This window comes from Cyprinus carpio, chromosome B5 (assembly GCF_018340385.1).
Source record: "Cyprinus carpio isolate SPL01 chromosome B5, ASM1834038v1, whole genome shotgun sequence".
Taxonomy (NCBI): Eukaryota; Metazoa; Chordata; class Actinopteri; order Cypriniformes; family Cyprinidae; genus Cyprinus; species Cyprinus carpio.
This window is the reverse complement of record NC_056601.1, coordinates 12,110,574-12,132,572: the sequence shown is the minus strand read 5'-3', so window position 1 is coordinate 12,132,572 and position 21,999 is coordinate 12,110,574. Positions and strand designations below refer to the sequence as shown.

At 37.0% G+C, this 21,999-nt stretch overlaps 1 protein-coding gene across 6 annotated transcripts in view; it reads right to left on the bottom strand.

Annotated features, from left to right (window-relative positions):
* LOC109088715 (spectrin beta chain, non-erythrocytic 1-like) overlaps positions 1–21,999 on the bottom strand; it is a 75,774-nt gene that overhangs the window by 35,796 nt on the left and 17,979 nt on the right. For 5 of the 6 annotated variants that reach the window (XM_042724357.1, XM_042724356.1, XM_042724360.1 and 2 more), the window contains exon 2: positions 15,575–15,759. In XM_042724357.1, coding sequence (XP_042580291.1) covers positions 15,575–15,731 — 157 coding nt within the window. In that variant the 5' untranslated portion in view covers positions 15,732–15,759. Of the gene's footprint in view, positions 1–12,233; positions 13,508–15,574; positions 15,760–21,999 lie in introns of those variants that run through there. The other variant, XM_042724361.1, reaches the window with a different exon arrangement.

Genomic DNA, 21,999 nt, shown 5'->3' with positions numbered 1-21,999 from the left:
AATTTATTCCTGTGATCAAAGCTAAATTTTCAGCATCATTACTCCAGCCTTACTCCAAGTGTAACAATATACACTGTGCCATTCAAAAGCTTAGAGTCAGTATATATAGAAATTAAAACTTTTATTTAGCACACACGTGATGATAAATAAAAACAATTAATACGGTAAATGTTACAAACAATGCTGTTCTTTTAATTTATCAAAAAAAACTGGAAAAAAAAATATCAACATCAATAATAAAAATAAAAAATAATAATAATAATAATAATAATAATAATAATAATAATAATAATAAAACAAATTTTTGAGTAGCAAATCAGAATATTAGAATGATTTCTGAAGGATCGTGTTACTGGAGTAATGATGCTAAAAATTCAGCTTTGAAAGTCAGCTTTGATTGTTCCTAATAAACTGTTTAACTGCACTCGCAAGTGAATCTCAAGTTATTTTGTGGGATAATTAAATATATTCTAAATAAACTACAAACCTTAAAATATATACATTTATTTTGTCCTCACATTCTTTCTTGTAACTCTTCCCTCTCAGTCACACACCTGGCTGAAAGCTCATTATGCATTATTGCAAAGACTAAAGTCTCAAACCCAAAGAGATATTCTTTATAAAAGTTAAGAGTCAACCATGCCCTCCTAAAACGGCTCGTTTAAACACGCCCCAACATGTCTATGTCATGATGTTGGAAGAGTTGCATAACACCACCCAAACGTTCAGGCAAAGAAAGAAGGCGTAACTTTTATTCTCGCTGTTGCCGCTACTGCGCTTTTGCTTTTGTGACAGCGAAACTACTTTGTTTGGTCTTCAAAAAGAGGACACAACTAGAAATCAGTGGTTAAACTGTATTAACAACACTGTTCCAGAATAGTTCAACCCAAATATTCAGATGTGTGCAGCACATTTTACGGATGAGAACTACTGTTTCCTGAACAAGTAGCCTACAATGCTTTTGTGCAAAAAGGCTGTTTCTATAAAGTGAGGCAATTCCAACTTTGCAAGGACAGTCTGGCACTTCTGACTCACAGCCTGTAAGTACGTTTACATATTTAAAGAATTTGCCACTGATGATTCAAAGTGTAGAGCAGTGTAAAGTAGCGCTTTGTTGTTTCTCCAATCACAAATGCAGACATGGTTTTATGTTTACGCAGTGCGATGCAACGCAATGCGAAAAAAGACATTATAAGTCATTATAATCAGTGATTATGTCCCCACTGGATGCAACAAATGCCACGTTTGTAAAGGGTTTTATTGGTTTTGTCTTGTCGTGCCGGGAGACATTTCCGTCACACACTTGAGGGATTCAGCCAATTACAATGCAATGGATAGCTGGCCAGTCAGAGCACAACTTGCTTTTCAGAACTATTAGCTTTGTAAAAATCGACGCGTTTCAGAAAGGAGGGGAATAGAGGAGCAACAATAATGTACATTATGTGGAAAATAATGTGTTTTTTTAACCTTAAACTGCATAAACACATTGCATTACACCGGATACATAAAATAATGTTCTTTTTAAGTAACATTATATGAACCCTTTAAAAACCAACCAAAATTAAAAATAATTTGCTTATAATTTCTGCACAGGAGAGTGTTTTTTCCAAACAAAAGGAAATAGATCGGTATCGGCTATTGACCAAAAGGAGTTGAAAAATATCAGATATTGGCAAAAATCCAGTATTGTGCATCTCTAGTTGGTCTGTTTCTCAAAGATATCGTATGACATCAGAAGACTTGAAATATAGCATATATGTCACACAGACCACTTTTATGGTGCTTTGTTCATCATTAATAAAGCATAACGCCCCATGCACATCATAAGCTGGCATTTATACGGAAGACAAGCTCAGAGGTTCATCGTCTTCTGTGTTATACAGAAGAAAGAAAGTCATACAGGTTTGAAACACCATACGTTAAGTAAATGATGACACAATTGTCATTTAAATCACAGAGGTGTGTCCTGTAATCACCTGATGGGCATGTACAGTAATGTGGCAAACATCCTCCTGCAGTGACTACTTCCTTGAGACAACTATTTTTTAAACTGCATATAAAAAATTAAAGCAGTACTAAAACCAGACCAAAAAACACACCTATCGTTACAGAGAAGAGAACCTAGTACTTATTACACACACACACTGAATGACAGATAAAGAATGAAGACACAGGCCTCTAATGGCTATAACTAAGAGGGATTTTCCACACGTGAAGGCATCTTAAATAAAACCTGCCATCTCGTTTTCCCTCTGACATCAGTCTTGCTGCAATGCTTTTATGCAGCAATGTTAATAAGACGTTTTCCAACTGTTGACTTGCACACTCTTATGCAGGCCCACAGAGAGGAAAAAAAAACTTGCACAACCCCATTCTTACATAGGCACACATACACAGAGGGGTGAAAATGACAGGTTCAGAGGTATTTCTGATGTCTGGAGAATGTAAGTGACACTGGAGGACAGAGAACAGAACAGTGATAACAGGACATGGACTCAGAACAAGATGTCCACTGACACACTCAAAACTATATTTTTATCCAAATTTGACTACATCAGTACACATCCTCAACTCGACTCGATCCTTCATACACTTGAAAAAGTGATAAGTTGACTTAAATAAAAAAAAAATTGAGGAAACCCATTGCCTTAAAATTATTAAGTAAATAATCATTTAAAAAAAATTAATTAAGTGAATTGTTGAATTTAGTTTCTTTATTATTAACACCACCTACTGTAGCTTAATTTCCTTTTGACAAACTGAAAGACACTTAGACATCATTAATTTTCACCATCTCACCAATGGAATTCGTTTTTTAAAAGGCATTAAAAAAGTCAGCGATTAAAAGAGGTCATATGATGCTGTTAAAAAGAACATTATTTTGTGTATTTGGTGTAATGAAATGTGTTTATGTGGTTTAAGGTAAAAAAAAAAAAACGTATTTTCCTCATACTGTACATTATTGTTTCTCCTCTATGCCCCGCCTTCTGAAACACGTTGATTTTCACAAGGCTCATCTCTCTGAAAAGAGAAGTGTGCAGCGCGTTGTTACTGGCCAAATGCCTCAAGCGTGAGACCGAAATGTTACGCCTCTTAACATATTATGAAGCCTTGTCCGGCCGGAGCGATGAGACAAAAACATAAAACCCATTATAAATGTGATATAAACAGGATTTCTAGTCATATTTTCTTTTGGAAGACAAAAACAAAGTAGTTTCGCTTTGTCAACGAAACAGCGTCACGCACTGCGGCCTAGAGTGAGCCACGGTCTAGAGTGAGCCGCGGCCAGCTTGAATGAGCAGAGGCGGGCAGCTTGAGAACGGTGCGGCAGGCGGATTCTACGAAGGAGCGTACCTTGGTCTTGCAGCAACCACATGTGACAACCACGGGCTGGACGCCACCTCGTCCATGGTGAAAGCCGATTCAGCGATCCACAGTGCAAAGTTGATGTATTTCCTCAGCGACCAGCACGGATCAGCTCCAGGCATGATGAAACGGATATTGTCTTCTTTTGGAAGGCCAAACAAAGTAGTTTCGCTTTCACAGTGAAACACACAGCATCTATATGACATGGCGGCGGGGGCAACAACAATACTACAATGAGAATAAAAGGTACACCTTCTTGCTTTGTGTGAACATCTGGGCGGAGTTATTCAAATCTTCCCACATACTGATGTAGATATGTAGAAGGGTGTGTTAGAACGAGCCATTTCAGGGGGGCGTGGACGAGTCTTCACTTTTATAAAGAATATCTCCTTGGATTTGAGATTTTAGTCTTTGCTACTTCACAGATCTTCTTTATTCACCAAGAACTTCTCACACTCCAAAGAGAAAGGAAAATTTGAAAATCGCATCATATGACCCCTTTAAATGTTCTTTCTACATGGGATGCAATGCCATGCAGTAACTGTTATTTCACCCAGAAAACGAACAATCTCTAAATCCATAAAGGAGCATCAGGCACAATGAGAAATTTACTGTTTACAGCAATGATATTTTGACTGCTACTGAATACTTCAGTACATTTACAATATTCAGCCATGATTAAAATGAGAAATGGAAAACATAATTTAGGGCCCACATTACAGACATTCCTATTTGAACAGTGTTTGATTTCCCAGATGAAACCAGAGTTCTCCAAAAACCAGTAGATCATTTGTGACAAACATACTAAATTCAGAATGGGTTAAAATCACAATATGTCTATGAAACACAAACGTACATGACCTCCTCAGGGAAAAGCAGCTCTGTCCAAACGGGGCTTAAAGTGGTAGCTTACAAAAAATGAAACATTTACTCACTACCATGTTGTTCGAAAACTGTTTGACTTTCTTACTCGTCTGAAACATGAAAGAATACAGTTGAGAAATGTCTTTGTGTTTTTTGGCCCCTACAATGGAAATCAATGGTGCCAAAACAGTTTGGTTATCAACATTCTTATCTTTTTTATATCTTAATTTATGTTCCACAGAAGGAACTCATACAGGTTTGGAACAACATGATGGTGAGTAAATTATGTTGGGATTTTAATTTTTTGGTTGAACTATCCCTTTAAGATTTTTGATTGTGTTGAGTTTGTATAGATCAGTTGTTTGAAGAAGACGCATTTGGGGCATAACTCTCTTATGTTTATTAAGCAATTATACTCATTCCGTCTCAGTTCTGTTAAAACTCCAGGTGTGAGATGATGGTGTGCTTGTGTTGTTTTCAAACGGATTCTGATACTGTAAATGAACCATAAAGTTAAGCTCAATACAAATCCTAAATTTCAGTTTACTGAAAAGACTTAATGAAATATTTCAATACACATATGCTACATTTACAGAATTATGAAAGCAACTTTGACTCACTACAGAACATGAATACCATATTTTCCAGCAGTCAACAGAAAACCTCAATGCACCTTAATTTGGTCAGCAGAAAATACCCAACCTACCATCTAAATAACATAATGACTATAGCCAATGCAGCTATGATGCCTCCGAAACTAAAGGGTTTTTTTCCCTCTAAAACACACACTAAAGGATGATTTAACGAAGACGTTAACCAAGAGTCTCTGCAGGTCAACAGAGATGAATTTTTTATTTGTTTAAAAATAACAAACTTCAGAAAGAGGAAGTCAAGATACATGACCGACCACACTTCTGGGGTCATACTACACTGCTTGTTTCTCTGGGTTTTAGAGTATCAGAGCTGAGAGGTATGAGAATTAAGTTGACTTGCGTGAATACTGAACATGCATGAACTAGCCCAAAACATCTCGGTAGCATTTCTAACAACAGTTGAAGAGCCACTAGCTTGTGCTGCAGGCAATAACACTTACTTCACTGAAGTACAGACATACCAGGTGGAGCCAAACTTTCTTACATCAGAGTGTGTGCTACTATACAGATCCACACAACATTTCTCTACCTGCCATGCATCGCTTAAAAAGTCAGCAGAGATTATCATGGGTTTGCAAGGAGCAGAAGATTTTGACTGTTAACTTTAACGTTAACTTATAGATGTAGCCTATTTTTTCTAAAAAAAAAAATATATATATATATTTTTTTTTTGCTAGACATTTTGCATTTTGCTAGACATTTTGCATTTTGTTAGATAGTCTTCTTCTTACTTTAGGTAAACTTAGTTTTGAACATTAATGCTTTGACATTTTTCACATATTTAAGATCAAGTGTTTTGCCAAACCACATTATTCACACTTCCTCCAGTCCACATTAAAATGCCTAATCTAAACCCAAGTAAATGTCTCTTGTTTTTTATTAGGCTCTGTGGACGTGTGCTTAACTTAAGTTGTTGTTAAAGTTTCTTTACACAATAAAACAAGCTTTTATTGGCCTTATTATCAAGTACTCTGTATTGCTATTGGCTGAGGAGATCATTTAGACTTTGCATATGCAAAGTCCATATATTCATGTACAATTATTCATATACACTGCCATTTATATGCACACACACATCAGAGTAAAAACATCTGGATAGCAGAAGAATGAGAAGGAAGGATTTTTTTCCTGGAACAAATCACTGTTACTATCCCAAGATAAGTACAGAGAGTAAAATAAGGTTTTGAAGATGTCAGTAACCTTAACAGTGATAACAGGGAGAGTGCGAGAGTCTGCGGACTGCATTCAAGAGACACTTCACCCCAAAAATGAATATTCTGTCATTGTTTACTCAACTTGACTATATATACTATATATTGGAATATATTTTTAAGAATGTTTCAACTATTTTTGTTCTTGCAATGCAAGTCAATGTAGTATGAAACCAGATAGAAACCCCACTGACTTTCATTGCATCGACAAAATATCTTTATGTTCCACAGAAGAAAGAATATACAAATATATGACTGTAAATATTTACAATTTTCTTTTACTCTACATCTGGGTGGAGAAAGAAAGAAAGAAAGAAAGAAAGAAAAAAGTTACATTCATGTGTAAGAGCAGCCAGAGATAAAGATCACAACTAATGGTATTCAGACAAATCTATATTATCTCATATGCTGATAAAGTAAATGTGGGAGTATGTGGGAGTTTCTGATTTTCTACCCCCTTCACCCTTATCTCATGGCTGTTAACATCCTTAACAGGCCTGTTTATTAAATACGCTGACTTTTTTTTTTTTTTAAACCAAGGTGGCCTTAAAGGGATAGTTCACCCAAAAATGAAAATTCTATCATTAATTACTCACCCTCAAGTCGTACCAAACCCGTAAGACCTTCGTTCATCTTTGGAACACAAATTAAAATATTTTTTATGCATTCTGAGAGCTCTTTATTCCTCCCACAGACAGCAAGGGTACTACCACGATCAAGGTCCAGAAACGTAGAAAGGACATCAGTAAATTGGTCCATGTGAAATCAAAAGTTCAACCGTAATTTTACGAAGCTACAAGAATACTTTTTGTGGGCACAGAATACAAAAATAACAACTTTGTTCAACAGTTCTTCTCCTCCTCATCTAGTCTGCTGTAGTTTGCCTCCATTTTGAGGAGTATCACTGCGCATGAGCGCACTTCCGCTTCGTGTAAACAACGCATTGTTCAACAACTCCGTGTTGAAGTAAGCAGCAGCGCAATGCGCATGCATTTTTTACATGAAGCAGAAGTGCGCGCATGCATCGTGATACTCTCCGAAATGGAGGCAAGCAACAGCAGACTGGATGAGGAAGAGAAGAATTGTTGAACAAAGTTATTTTTGTTTTCTTTGCGCACAAAATATTCTTGTAGCATTGTAAAATTACAGTTGAACTACTGATGCCACATGGACTATTTTACTGATGTCCTTACTACGTTTCTGGACCTTGATCGTGGTAGTACCCTTGCTGTCTATGGGAGGGTCAAAGAGGTCTCAGAATGCATGAAAAATTTCTTCATTTGTGTTCTGAAGATAAACAAAGGTCTAACGGGTTTGGAACAACTTTGCTTTGACATTTTTCACATATTTAAGATCAAGTGTCTTGCCAAACCACATTATTCACACTTCCTCCAGTCCACATTAAAATGCCTAATCTAAACCCAAGTAAATTTCTCTTGTTTTTATTAGGCTTTGTGAATGTGTGCTTAACTTAAGATTTTGTTAAAGTTTATTTACACAATAAAACAAGCCTTTATTGTCCTTATTATCATCAATTACTCTGCATTGCTATTGGCTGAGGAGATAATTTAGTAGGTAAACAAAACCTGATTGCAAATACACTGACTTTTTTTTTAACCAAGGTGACCTTAAAGGGATAGTTCACCCAGAAATGAAAATTCTGTCATTAATTACTCACCCTCAAGTCGTTCCAAACCCGTAAGACATTCATTCATCTTCAGAACACAAATTAAAATATTTTTTATGCATTCTGAGAGCTCTTTGACCCTCCCACAGACAGCAAGGGTACTACCACGATCAAGGTCCAGAAACGTAGTAAGGACATTAGTAAAATAGTCCATGTGACATCAGTAGTTCAACCATAATTTTACGAAGCTACAAGAATACTTTTTGTGCGCAAAGAAAACAAAAATAACAACTTTGTTTTACAATTCTTCTCCTCCTCAAAAATCACTTAATTTGTGTTCTGAAGATAAACAAAGGTCTAACGGTTTTGGAACGACTTCAGGGTGAGTAATTAATGACAGAATTTTCATTTTTGGGTGAACTATCCCTTTAAATTCCTGGGATCCTAGTAAATCTGTGTTTGTGTCTGTGTGTGAAGAATTTCTGTGCATCTCTGTAATGACTAGGAGGGAGGAGTACATGTTTACCTCATCAGGGTGACTGACACTGGGGTAGAAAACCTTTTAAACCTAAGCACACTCACAAACACACACTGCTTATCAGCAGAATTTCACTGAGTTTTCAGAATGAATTTTTTATCCTTGCTGATATTCTCCAGCTTCATACTACTAAGGTCACCACACTCCTGCTCTTGGTCACCATTTCCGCCTGATTCTGCTGCTTGGATCTTTGACGGGTATCACACCCACAGACAATTAAGCAGACTTTGGAAAATATTTACAAATATGCTATTATTTAGAAGAAAAAAAATTATAGATTTCCTGCAACTTTCTCACACTCATACACTGAAAAGACTTCATAGAATCAATCCATGTTTTTCAATGTACAGTTTTTACATGATTATGCTAAATAAACTAAAAATATGTGGAGAAAGAAAAGGTGCTCTATTTTAAAGGCTATTAAATACCTATAAATGTATATATAAAATGTTGTGTACATTAATAAACATACATTTTTGCATATAAATAAATAACCCATATTCAAAATCCGATATTAATTTACAGTATATGAATACAAAAGATTTAGCCATTACCCTAATTCAATCTGCATGTCAAAATCTTCACTTGCATTCTGGCAGCTTGCATTCTGTTTGCAAATCTGTTTACATTTTGACATCAAAACTGGAGAAAATTTAAAATTTCAAAATCTTATATAAATGGGGCTTTCTTGTGTCATCTAGCTTTCATAAGCTGATTTATCGGCATTATATTTTGCATGTAAACACATTCTATGACATTTCAAATTACACACTGAGTTCACAAAGAAAGAGGGAATGAAAAAAGAATGTTTGTAATGGAGAACTGAAACATTGATTTATCCAAACTGTTTTGCAATGACAGTGACACATTAAGTTCTTTAGAAGTGGTAACAACAAACTTGTAAGACATGACTCTTATCCCATTCTAATCATTGCAGCATGCACAAACACCTGCATGCATGCATGCACCATTACCTTGCTGCAGGGATTTATTTAAATTAAGATAATTAATTACAACCACAACAGAGAAACTGGTGTGACATCAAAAACATCCACTGAGAAGAACCAGCCTGACCAAGCATGAAGACCGTGTCTGAGCAAGCCCCCTGATACAACACACCTGTATTTCTGTAAAATGTTTTTAAAAAGTCAGCCTAAGGGTAACCTGACAGGAATTACCAGTGTGTGAGGACATGAGAAGAGGGGAGGATCACAGGCCGCTTGAGCAGAAAAGATAAACTAGACACTGTATATGTGTGTGTCTGTGAATGTGTGTCAAAACGCTGGTATGCACCAGATTTCAGACGGGTGCAATGACAAAACTACAGTAACCATTAACACATACGTGACATGCTGTTTTCTCTCTTACTTTTGAATCTCCATGTCTTCTACAGAGTCTTTCCAATCAGATCGCTATCATGTGTTATGCACAGAACACTGATGTTTGACATCCATCCACTTGCAGTCTGTCTAAACCAGTGGTTTGCAAGGAGAGCCAGGGTCCACTAGGAGCTTCAGCAAACTTACAAGAGGGCCTCAAGACTTCTTAAAAATGTTTAAAATAAAACAAAACAATCATTAAAATGTCAAAACAACTAAAAATCTATATATTTCTTAGTGAAATTTACTCCCTCAAGAACTTCCCACGATCTTGTGTAAATAAAGCACTTTTTACACTGCACGTTGGACCCGGAAAATTGCCGGAGCATTGCCGGGTTGCCTTCTGTGTGAACGCAAACACGTCCCGGGATTGATTCCGGGATTGATCCCAGGTTGGGGACCTAGTAACATTGCTGGGTTCAGTCCCGGAATGAGCGCTGTGTGAACAAAAGCCAGAACTAATGCCGTAAAGGGTGTGTCGTAGTGATGATGCACATTATCGCGCGACTCTTTTAGCAGGTGTTTTGAAGGCAGATCAACGTTCGCGACGAAACAAATATGTGCAAACTGTAACGAATCAGAGATCAGTTAGTTCCTCACTTTCCGCGCTGAAGCTGAGATCGTTCGCCAGCTTAAGAGAAAGTTAATGTGCCTAGCGTTTTCGACTCCTACATTACACGTCACACCCTGATATCACGTGTCTTCACGGGACCTTTACGGGTTGTGTGTGAACGCACGCACATATTCCGGGTAATCACTGGCAGTGTGAAAGGGGCACAATTTTAACGACCTGGGAACAATTGCCGGGACACATTACCCGTGTATTTTCCGGAATTGCAGTGTGAAAGGGGATTATGTCAGTCTAATTTTAAAAGTTTGATTTTGGGATCTGGAAAAATCATGTACATTCATAAACTCTTATAACTCCATAGGCATTTAAGAATATAAAGAAATATTAAAGGAATAGCTTCTAAAATATTTTATTGGGTAGAAATTCAAAATCCCTATCCAGTAATTCATGAACGACTTGAAAAATCATGTGGCAATATTGTTGTGAACAATGGTGGGCCTAGGAGTCAAAACAATTGGTCTAGAGCTTTCTTTGAAAGAATAACCAAACATAGACCAAACATGTCAAAGAAATGTAATTTAAACATTTTAAATAGTTTCAAAGAACATGACTGGACTACTAGAGACTTTTCTTCCAGAATTCAGGTTTCATTTTAGGTATTTACTTGACACTCTAGAGGTGTGTGTTCATATTCAAGGCCTGTTTTGCAGATGTCATTCTTCCTATACAATAGATAATAGCCCTGAAAAGCACAATGCTTGAGTCATTATCTCCCTGTTAACTGAGAAACACTCCCCATGACCTCAAGCGCGCACACAAACACAGAAGATCAGATCTCATGTCGTGGGGGGGGGGGGATTAGCAGAGTTCACACTTGCTATGTGGCGCATCGTCTAAAGTGTGGTTTCATAGAGGAAAAGAAAATACTGAATGAATGATACACCCACTGAAAACAAACATCTTGAACGTTCTTCAGAATTAACTCTATATTAATACACCCAAAATGAGTTTTTATCCTCTCCTTTCCAGTCCTATTATCCTCTGAACTCCCCTTCTTTTCCTCTTTCCTTCCCGTCTGTTCCTTTTCACTTCTTTCCCACCTATTATCCTCGCCTCTCACCTCTTATCCTCCCTCTCCTACACCTTTCTGTTCTGAACTTCCCTCTCGTCCTCTTCTCTCTCTCCTATTTTAACACGGTGTAATTTGGATCTGGGGCAAAAGCCCTGCGGTACCTGAAATAAGGCCACTCTCCAGGAGACCGGCACAGGTCTCTGTGTCTCTCTCTCTCATGCACAGGAATAAAAATAAATCATTGTAGGCCTATTTTCTCAACTGCACCATCTTTGGTGCAGAGAGAGAGAGAGAGAGATAAGAGGAACGTTGATCTTTTTTGCAACTAAATTCATTCACATCTGTGAAGGACAGATTTAAGGTTGGAAATGTCCTGGCTTTTTACAAGGCCAGTTTTTTTCTCCATTACATTATGACACAGTTGTAAATGTTTAAGTGTTGTTACTTAAAATGTCACACATTTGTTTGAGAACTTGAATATGTCAGCAAGACAATATAAGCTTAGTTCGATATCAATTCAATTTGCTGTTGAAGTGATTTCAGTACACTTCTAATGTTGAAAAAATTTGAAAATGAGAAAATCCTCATGAAGTTACTTGTGCATAAGCAGATTAATATTCATGAGCTAACCTACCATCAATTAGTGATTTCACAACCACGACATCGGTGCACCACCAACTTTTTAAAAATAAGTGACGCCCACAATGATGGGGTTCAATCTGTCAGGGGAAATGTGACTTCGAATTAGATCTGGATGAAGTCACATGAACTTTCTGAATGTGACATTCAAGGTTGTTGACTGTCTCAGGGGATTTATAAAGTGGTTCAAAAAACAAAAGACAAGTTATCTGACATGGTTTAAAGGTTAGCTGAGAGGCTGAGCTACTCCTACAGATACATCTGAGAAAGAAAAGCGAGAGAGAATGAGGTCGCAAAGAACAAACAGTCTTACCTTGCAGCTGTTTGAAACGGCCCTCCAGGATGTTGGAATATTGCACCTGGTTTACAAAGGCAGCTGGCGAGAGACATGGCTCATGTTCACGCGGATCAAAATCCATGTCTCTTCTCTTTCACTGTAACACTCAATTGCTTTCACTGTGAACCGTCCGTCCCTCCAACCCTGACTCTCAACTTTTATCCAAAACAAATCGATCACTCCACAAGAGTAGAGCCAGAAGTCATGAGCATGGCATGTAAAATGTAAGGTTGAAAAATAAAAAACAGAAAGCAGACCAAGAAAACAAACTGCCAAATGTTTAACTTTCCTCAAAGGTTCAAAAAAAGCTGGGTTTAGAAACAGAAACTCTCCAGGTGAGCGCGTGTATCCGAGCGTTTCATCAGTGCATGCTAAACCGCGCCATTCTGCTTCATCCGTTTAAATAAAAACTCTTCCTTTAATTGACGCTCTCTCTCTATTTCTTTCCTTTTTTTGCCAAAAAAGGAACCCACATGCAGTTGAAGTGAGGAAAAAGGTACAACATGTTCTTCTTTCACCGTTCTTTTCTTCTTCAACCACAATCTTTTCTCAGTGCAAAACTCTTCTTGCTCTCTCGGCCACTTAGATCAGACTGCGTGTATCTGTGTGCGCGCGCACACACACACCTTGTTTGAGTAAGCTCGCAGAACTAGCTGTGCTCAGCTTCCTAAGTAAACAAAGCCTCCTACTCTCTCTCTCTCTCTCGGTTTCTGAGCTTTGGCATTTGCATAAGGTGTGTGTGGGAGGAGCAAATCCCAGGCTGAGTGTGCGAGAATGACAGACAGAGGGAGGGTGAGGAGGTATAGGCTGAACCATTTCTGAAGGTGGACAGGGGTGGAATAGAGTTCAAGAGATGGGTGGTTTCAAAGGAGAGATGGGCGTGCGGGAACCAGCCTCTGGAGATAATCAGATAGTCAGCAGAAATCATGAGTTTGAGCTTATTTTAGGACTGCCTGGATTTTTATGTTGGGTAATGTTATGTTTTAGTGATTTTTGTGGGTGTTCAGCAGTTGTTAGACTTTTAACTTAATTAATCATGTCAAAAAGTCCCTCTCTTGCCTCCTCGAGCACGTGCACAGATAAAATAAGACGTTAAGACAGGAAGGAAGTACTTGAGAAAGACTCAACAAGCAAGCACTGTCTTTCTTCCTGTGCAAGTGTGTGTGCACCACCCCACACCCACAAACTGGCAACATCGGCAGTGACAGAAAACTCATCTTATAATGCCTCCAAATGAACCAAAAAACAGAATCTGTTATGTAAGTGCAGAAACATTATCAAGAAAAACCTTAATAAGAGAATTTCAAGCTCGCACAAATAGAACTGTAGCACACACACTTTCACACATGCATTTCTTGTGTGTGCAGATTTTACAAGAGGAAGTGGTGTAATGAAGACCAGCCCAGTGCCAGGTTGTTTTGATTAGCAAGTGTCACCAGCAGTGACCATCAAAGAGCAGAGGTCACAGGTCAAATCATGGCCAGAAGCACTAGGCCAACAGTCACTGGAAGAAAGCATTTTTTAACAGCAAACTCCAAACTCACACAAAATGGGAAGATGGAGGAAGACTGATAGTATATAGAAAAACTAACAAAAAAATTAGTTCACTGTGCTATTGTATGTACAGTATGACTTGCATTTAACTTTAATAAAATGCTTTTATTATACACGTGTTCATGTAATGAAAAAAGACACAGCTGAGACCGACAAAGAGGAGGACAGAAATGTCTGAGAACAGCTAAAGTTAACTGTGTATGGGTGTGAGAGACATGAGCACTGGGCCTCTGAGACCCTCCTCTCCTCTGTCCTTCACAAGCTTCAAAAGACATTCTAACTCCGTATTCTCAGTTTTCATTCCCCTACCAGAACAATCAAGAATAAACGTTTTGCCTTAAATTTATTGTGTTTGATATGGTGGTTTTCACATGCTTGGTTCGATGCATAAAGACAACAGAGAGAACTAAACCCCTCTCAAGTGAAACACAGTTATATAGACCAGTAGGTGCTGCTATCAACTCAATTAAGCTCCATGTAACTAATGTCTTTTTCCAACCATTAATTATTTTTATTTATGAAACCTTTTACCTTTGAGGATTTCCCTGGATATCCCTGAAGGAAGGTTTTGTCAGATTTAACTATCTCCTGGGGACCATTTTGTCCCAAACACACACACAGCCCTTATGACAAGGTTAGGCTCTTCTCAGTCCCACTACATTCCCAGCGCACATCTGTGTGGGCGTTTGGCTTTGGAACAAGCCATCTTTTACATAATAATGTCATAAACACACATACACGTCAACATGAATCACTTTCATTCAATATCCATTTAATATTCATACTAAAAAATACATTTATAGTAGTTTATATTAGTTTTATTACAATATAAAAAAGATTTCTCTAGAGAAGTGTCATACATCTTATAGTGTATTTTTAATGCATAAAATGTACAATTTACTATTACTTAAATATTGTACAATTTTATCTAACTTAATGCTATATCAATTTATATCAAAATAAGACAATTAAATATAAAAAACATACAATAATACTTATATTTTTAATATTTCCAAATGTTAAAATGTTTAAAATATAAATTTTGTCATATTGATTTATTGTTGCATGCAGACATTTGGTGAATCTTGATTTCTCCAGTACCCAGTGACATTCAAATCTGCTGTTTTAAAATGCAACTTTTAAAAGCATAAATTGATTCATCATGTGCTATGATGTGCCTAACAAATGTGTGAAAAACACCCAATGGCAGCAGAAAGAGACACAATAAAAGAGATACAGCGGGTCATAAATTTGACCTTACAAAAGCCCTGGAGATGAGAGAGAGTGAGAGAGTGTCACAAGGTGAATAACAGCACTGGAAAAATATGGCTATCAAGTCACTGCTTGTCAGAAGATGGTATCTCACTGCACTTTAACACACACATCAACTGCTTTTACACACTGACATCTATAAATAGAATGTCTTTTAAACAATGTAAAACCAGGTTCCATACTCAAAAACCATGCTTGAAGCATCTTTATTATTATAACTATATTATCATGCATACAGTTCTCCAAGATCACTGCAAGAGCATGTGGAGGGTGCTTATCTTAAGGTGGTTCAAATGATTTTTTTTTTTTTTTCACACAATGCCGTATGCCACCCCCTGCTGGACACAATCATACAATACAACCTGTTGAAAACTAGCTGATAAAGCAAGCTTGCAAACACACACACACACAGATCACCACAAACAGGATGCACACTGGTGCACAAACCAAACCTCGACTCGCACACACTTGAATAAAAAAGTCAAACTGACCTGCGAGAGCTTTAATGCGTGAACGCTCAAACAGACGTGCAGAACTGTTCTCATTATCCCACTCTGTTTCAGCTGCGATGTCCCAGCGGTTGTTGATGTCGTTGTACTGCTGCTGGATCTCAACGCTATCAAAATCAGTCGGTGAGATGGTGCTCATGGTCACAGCTGGAAACTCAACAGCTGCCCTGGAAATCAGAGAAGAAGAAAAGTGAGATGACGACAAACAAGCTTTATTAGATGTTTCAAAAAAAATAACCAAAAAAAAATCAATGACAAGAAATCCACCACATCCTCCACACAAAAATAACAAAAAAAATTTATAAATTCAATTATCCACCTTCTTCTTCCCGTAAAAATGGCCGTGGCCATTTGTAAATTCTATGGGTCTGGCTTCCGGTCTGGAGTCCAGCTATTTTTAGCTGTACAGAACCGCTTATTTTGCAGGTTGATATTGAAAATTGGTGTCTTACCATATTATTTGAATGTGTTGTCTTAATTACAAACACACTGGTTTATAATGCAAACAGTTTTACTGTTTACTGCACGAAGTTATTCTTCTCCTTATTTTCCTATAGTGGCTAATGAACCTTAAGTCTTGCCCATAGGCTTACTTCCGCATTGAAGAAAAAGGTGCATATCAAGATATGACTAATTTTATATCATGATAACGATATATATCACAATATATTTTTTCTTTTAAAAAGGTTTTTATGTCATCTTTGAAAGTAAAATCTTTGATACCATAGAATTTTCATAATCCTTATCACCAATGTCAATATCAAACTAATACCTAAAAAGAGACATAAAAACAACAACAACAACAACTCAAGCTCACTGAAGATAAATAAACAGTCAGTGTTGAAACAAGGATAAGAAACTAATTGCAAGCAATAGGACAAAAAATCTACAATAAAAAACGCTACATACAACTTTACTATGTTAATTATATCTATCCATCTACCTATCTATCTATCTATCTATCTAGATAAATACATATAATTAACACATGAATTACGTATAGATTCTATACATATACATATATATATATATATATATCATTATTATTACTATCATTTATTCTTATTAAAGTTATAAAAGTGATTTATTCAAGAAAAGTGAGAGATTTTCGTCGAGACAGGACGAACATTGGACAGCTTCCCCTTTAAGTCTGAAGTCCGGATCCAATATACTGTTACATATGCATTTTCTTTTTCAGCCGTTTACTCTCTCTTAAGACCTAAATCAATGTGTTTATGAGGATACTTGCAAAGACGGGGATTCTGACGCATATATGTGTGTGTATGTAAACGTTTCAAAGCCAATAAAGCAGCAAAAAAATATGCGCTCCTCTCACACAGAAACAGAGACGGTGCACGCATTTAAGTTAGCTCTGTTGTTTGTTTCAACGGCTTACAAATCTGCTGTTTCAAAACTGTAGTGCTTAAAAATGCGTGTCCATGCTACAGATGTAGTCCCTCGTTTAGGAAAGAGCTCCTCGACTGGTCATTCTCCACCTGGTTCTGTCTCTCTTTCATGCCCATTGGTGGTGTGTAAAGATTGCATATGATGAAAAAGTATTACCGTAAGCAATGTATTTTGCGACACCACGAAATAAAAATACTACATACTTACTACACACTCATTTTAGTTTCATATCACACAGCCCTAATTGTGACAAACACTTTAGAAACCACACCTTCAAATAGTGCTGGGCGATAAGTTGATAACAATAATTATCGCAATATCATTTTCCTTGATAAAACGATATGAAGAGATCGATAAATGTTCGATATAGGGCCCATTAGCTGTCCTGCAATCTGCACGCATTTAGAATTCTGAACATTTACCACAATAACATCAGAACATGGGCCAAAATTAACAAGTGCCAAGTGCCAAATGGAAATAACAAAAAGCTTTGCTGAATAAATTATTTGTTTGCCAGCTGGTCAGTAACTTTATGAGGAACATAATTTATTATTTTAATCGGTATATAATATATTATGAATGACATTGTGCCCCTCACTAATATAAGTGACGTATCTGATTCAAATGTTCTAAGATGAACATTTAAAACTAAAAAAATTCACCATGAGTATTTTATCTTTTTAAATCTAACTCTATGTAGCAATACATATGATATTTTACAAGCATTAAGCCACCAGAAGGAAAATATTATGAAGAAAAAAAAACATGATGTGTCTTGGTGCATTTGTCACCAGTAAAATTTTACAGAGAGACAGAGACTGGCTCACCTGATATTATATTAGGATGTGACTACTTTTTTATTTTTATTTTATTAATTATATTAATCATGCAATGCAAAATACAAATCTATTACATATTTATGGTCAGGAAATGTTCTTAATTCACTAATCGCGCAGATATGGCAAAAGGTTAATTGTGGACATGCATCTACGACTTTTGCATTTAAGGTCTGCTCAAGTGTTATGTCCAAATATTACAAAGCAATAAACTTTTTTCCCATCAAGGGAATAATTCAACTAAGCACAGGAAGAAATAGTAAACACATGCAGATAAACTAAGATTAATTCAAACCTAAACCAAAATACAGATTAATTGAAATCCCTCGTGCCTGCCTTCAGGCTGAGCAATCCTTGGTGCTAATCCCACCAGAAAGATAAGTTCTTAGAAGCCAGAGAAAAAGAGAATTGCCTGTAGGACAAAATTTATCCCATAAATATTTCACTGCATTACAAACCTCCAGGGCCAGAAGAGAGAAAAAGATATCAGTTAAAATGTGCATCCCTCACACACTATTCTTCTTTCTTTTTTCTCTCTTTCACACTGAAACATATACCTGCACTCAAGGACACTGGACACTAAGGTGGTATGCATATAAAACCATGAAACAATTAAGTCCAGCCAGAATATTTCTAAACCCTATCCTTTTGATTGGGGAAAAGAGAAGAAAACACAGGCTAGGTTCTAACATGATGCTAACACAAATTCCAAACAACTAAAATACAGTATCCTGTTCACTTAAATGTGCTATTTGTGTAATGTCTTTGTATGTCCACTATGTAGAACATTTCCAGATCAGTTGCTTGTAAGGTTTCATTTCATCTGCCTTAGAAGGCAGCTGTCTATGTCGGAGGCAGACAGGAAGGCAGGTCAATAGGTTTTGTAAAAGAACCACTGTGTACATGCCTCGGAGGCCATTGCGGTCTGTGTGCATGGCTATATGGTGATTGGTTTGGTGGCCTAAATCAAGGGAGGCATATGAGCATGTGTTTTTGTTCATGTGGTAGGGAACAGCTTGTGTAGTTCTCTTATCAGCGTGAGTGAGCATGTGTCTACGTGTCCGATCTTTCTCAGCAGGGTCCAGCTTAAATCCACTCGCCTCACCCTGAACATCACCTCACCGACAGCTCCATCAGTCATAAAGAGAGAGTGGGGGACTGGACTCTAGAGGATACAGAGTCTTTCATGGACACACAAACAAAGGAACCCCAGGTGCTCATGATGGTGAAATCTGGATTCACTGATGACCTTACGAAGGACTGAGATTTACAGTGTACTACAGTGATTTATAAACCTGGATTTACAGATCTTGTTTCATGTATTTACTTGAACAATTGGAATGGAATATACTAAAAAAAACTGCTAGCAAACTATACTCTGAACTAAGATTTTTGGAAATGCCTCAAGTCAAATGGCAGATGGTCTTTATTGGTTTCCCTCAAAGTATTTTGTGATTTTTTTCCATGTATGATGACTTGATGGTGGAGTGTTCAGCAAACCTGTCACTGCTGCTGATGGAACAGAAACTACGCCTTTAAGAATACTGAACACATATTGTATGGGGGACAATTAAAGCTGATCTAACGACTGCAACCAAAATATTTTAATACTGTATATATAAAAAAATAACACACTAACACCAATCAGACTCAAAGGTTAAATGAGTAATAGATAGACAATCACAGAAATATAGGCTATATAGAAACAGGTGTATGTGATATAGCAGAATTAATGTGTGTGAGTGCTAGCTTGTGTGCACAAGGCACACAGTGAGGGATAAACCCATATTTTGGAGGGATCTCAACCCAAACAAAGAGAGAAGGAGGGCTGTTTCCAATCCCATTAGTGTGTAGATTAAGGAAGTGCTGAAAATAGAGACTGGACATGGAGCAGTTATCCTGGATTACACCCACACACTCCTCTAGTGCCTCTATAACTGACACAACACACACACATCTCCTCTGTCAAATATCTATCAGGCATGTTCCTAAAATCAGCACTTTGATTTGCTTAGCTCTCAGCAGCAGTTTCATAACACCAGTGACAGATGCTTTATTTCACTGTGCTTCAGTGACACTGGGTTTCATACATTATTCTGTTTCAGGTTGTTAAGAATGTACAGCTAGTCACACTAAAGAATGAAACCCTGACTGACAAAAAATTGTTGAGATGTTTTAGTATCCTGATTCAAAAATTCTGAGCTAATTTATGCATAACAACATTACTTTCTTCAGACATAATACAGTTTCAGTTATCATATCTTGGCATTTGGCAAATCCCTGCAGAACAAAAATAACATATCATTTTCTATGTTGTCTGGGTGTAGCTCTTATTCATTAAAGCATTTGTCTTCATGCAAATGGAAATTTAAGCAATACTTCAGTCAAAAACGAACATTGTAATATCACACTATTTTGAACCTGTATAATATAATTTTCCTTCCTTCTGTGAAGCAAATAATTAGGTGTTAGGCAGAATGTCCAAGCTGCATTTTCTATACAATGAAAATGTAAGGTGATTTATACTGCTAGAAGCTAAAAAGAACAGAAAGCAGCATAACTGAAAGACTTTTTGTTGGTCATAAAATGACTGAAGCCTGTACTTTATCAAGATCTTCATGGTGAGGTAACATAAAGTCCTCAGTCCCAGGACAGAAATGGCAGTCAACCATGTGTTTGTACAATGTTTAATGAACATATTCTATGCATGCATATACCCAAACACACACACACACACACACACACAGAAAAACTCCCCTGAGAACAGGGGCTCAGGTGCAGCCATTCCAGACAAAACAGTTCCCTCCTCCCAAATCTCTTTAGCCTGCTCTAGTGTTCATCTTCAAAAAGCTGCCTGAAGGGTTCTGAGGAGTGTTAAAATCACTCACAATAATCCCAATCTGGTTGGGTGGGGATGGGGTGGGGGAGGATCAGACACACCTATCCCAATCCAGCCCATGACACTGTATGTGTCTGTGAAGAAAAGAAGGGGATAAGTAGGTCTGTACTAGTGAAAAAAGGAAGGAGGAAAAGAAAAGACATAAACAAAAAAGACACCAACAGTGTCATAAAAAGCCAGTGAACCACCCCAGTCCAGCATCTTATGTTTTTTTCAGTGAGCTTGAGAACACACAAACACATTCAGCCAATCACTGCAATCAAAAAATAGCCAAAGATCTTCAATTAATGATAATTTGGGTCTTTATGCTGTGCACAGAAAATGACCATCATTGACATTATTACACAAGTAGTGGAAAATGTATTTCTGGAGAAAAAAATCTTAAAATTGAGCATTTCAGTTATGCTAAACAGCTCATCCTACTGTAACTAGGCTACTTTAATTGTTAAACATAAATAACTTTGTAGAGTGTGTGCACGTCAATCAAACAAAGCACAAAAGAGAAAACACAAAATAGTATTTGTTGTCAAACATCAAATAAAGTTTAAATCACAAAATCCTACATTCATCAAAAACACCCTCTTTAATTGTATCGCTGAAAAAAACATTAATTTACATTACAGCTCAGAAGAGAAATATGTGTGTATGCCTTCAGTCTAGGCTACAGAACATTCTGCCCTTTCAGTAACTTTTAGTCATTTAAACTGCATGCTTTGCTGCTTATTTGGCAAGAAGTACAGTTTATTGTAGCAGAACTCCTAAAAGAATAGCTGAGAACTGCATTCTAAGTCATCAATATGATATTGATATTCTGACATTAGACCACATCTGGAATACGACGTCACTGTAATAAAATCTTAACTAAATTTAGACAGATAAGGAGTACAAAACACACATAATTATATTTCTAAAAACTATTTGATGCCAGTAGCTTTCAACTCAGGCATTTAATTCTTTTCATTTATGTGTATCTAACTAAAAGTATCAGCAAATTTCATTTTAATGGTAATTTTATTTCTGTATACACAAAAAATTAAACAAAACAAACAGATGCTCAGACTTGGTCATTCTAATTGGCTATTAGATTCCTGCTACTATAGACAAGACGACAAAAGATGGAGAGGAAATCAATAAAGTTTTAGGGGCAAGTAGGTCTATGTGTGTGTGTGTGTGTGTGTGTGCGTGTGTGACTGCTCCTCCTGCACAGAGTATGCCTGCAGGGTCCAGACTACACACGACACACACACTTAAGCCTTTGTTATCTA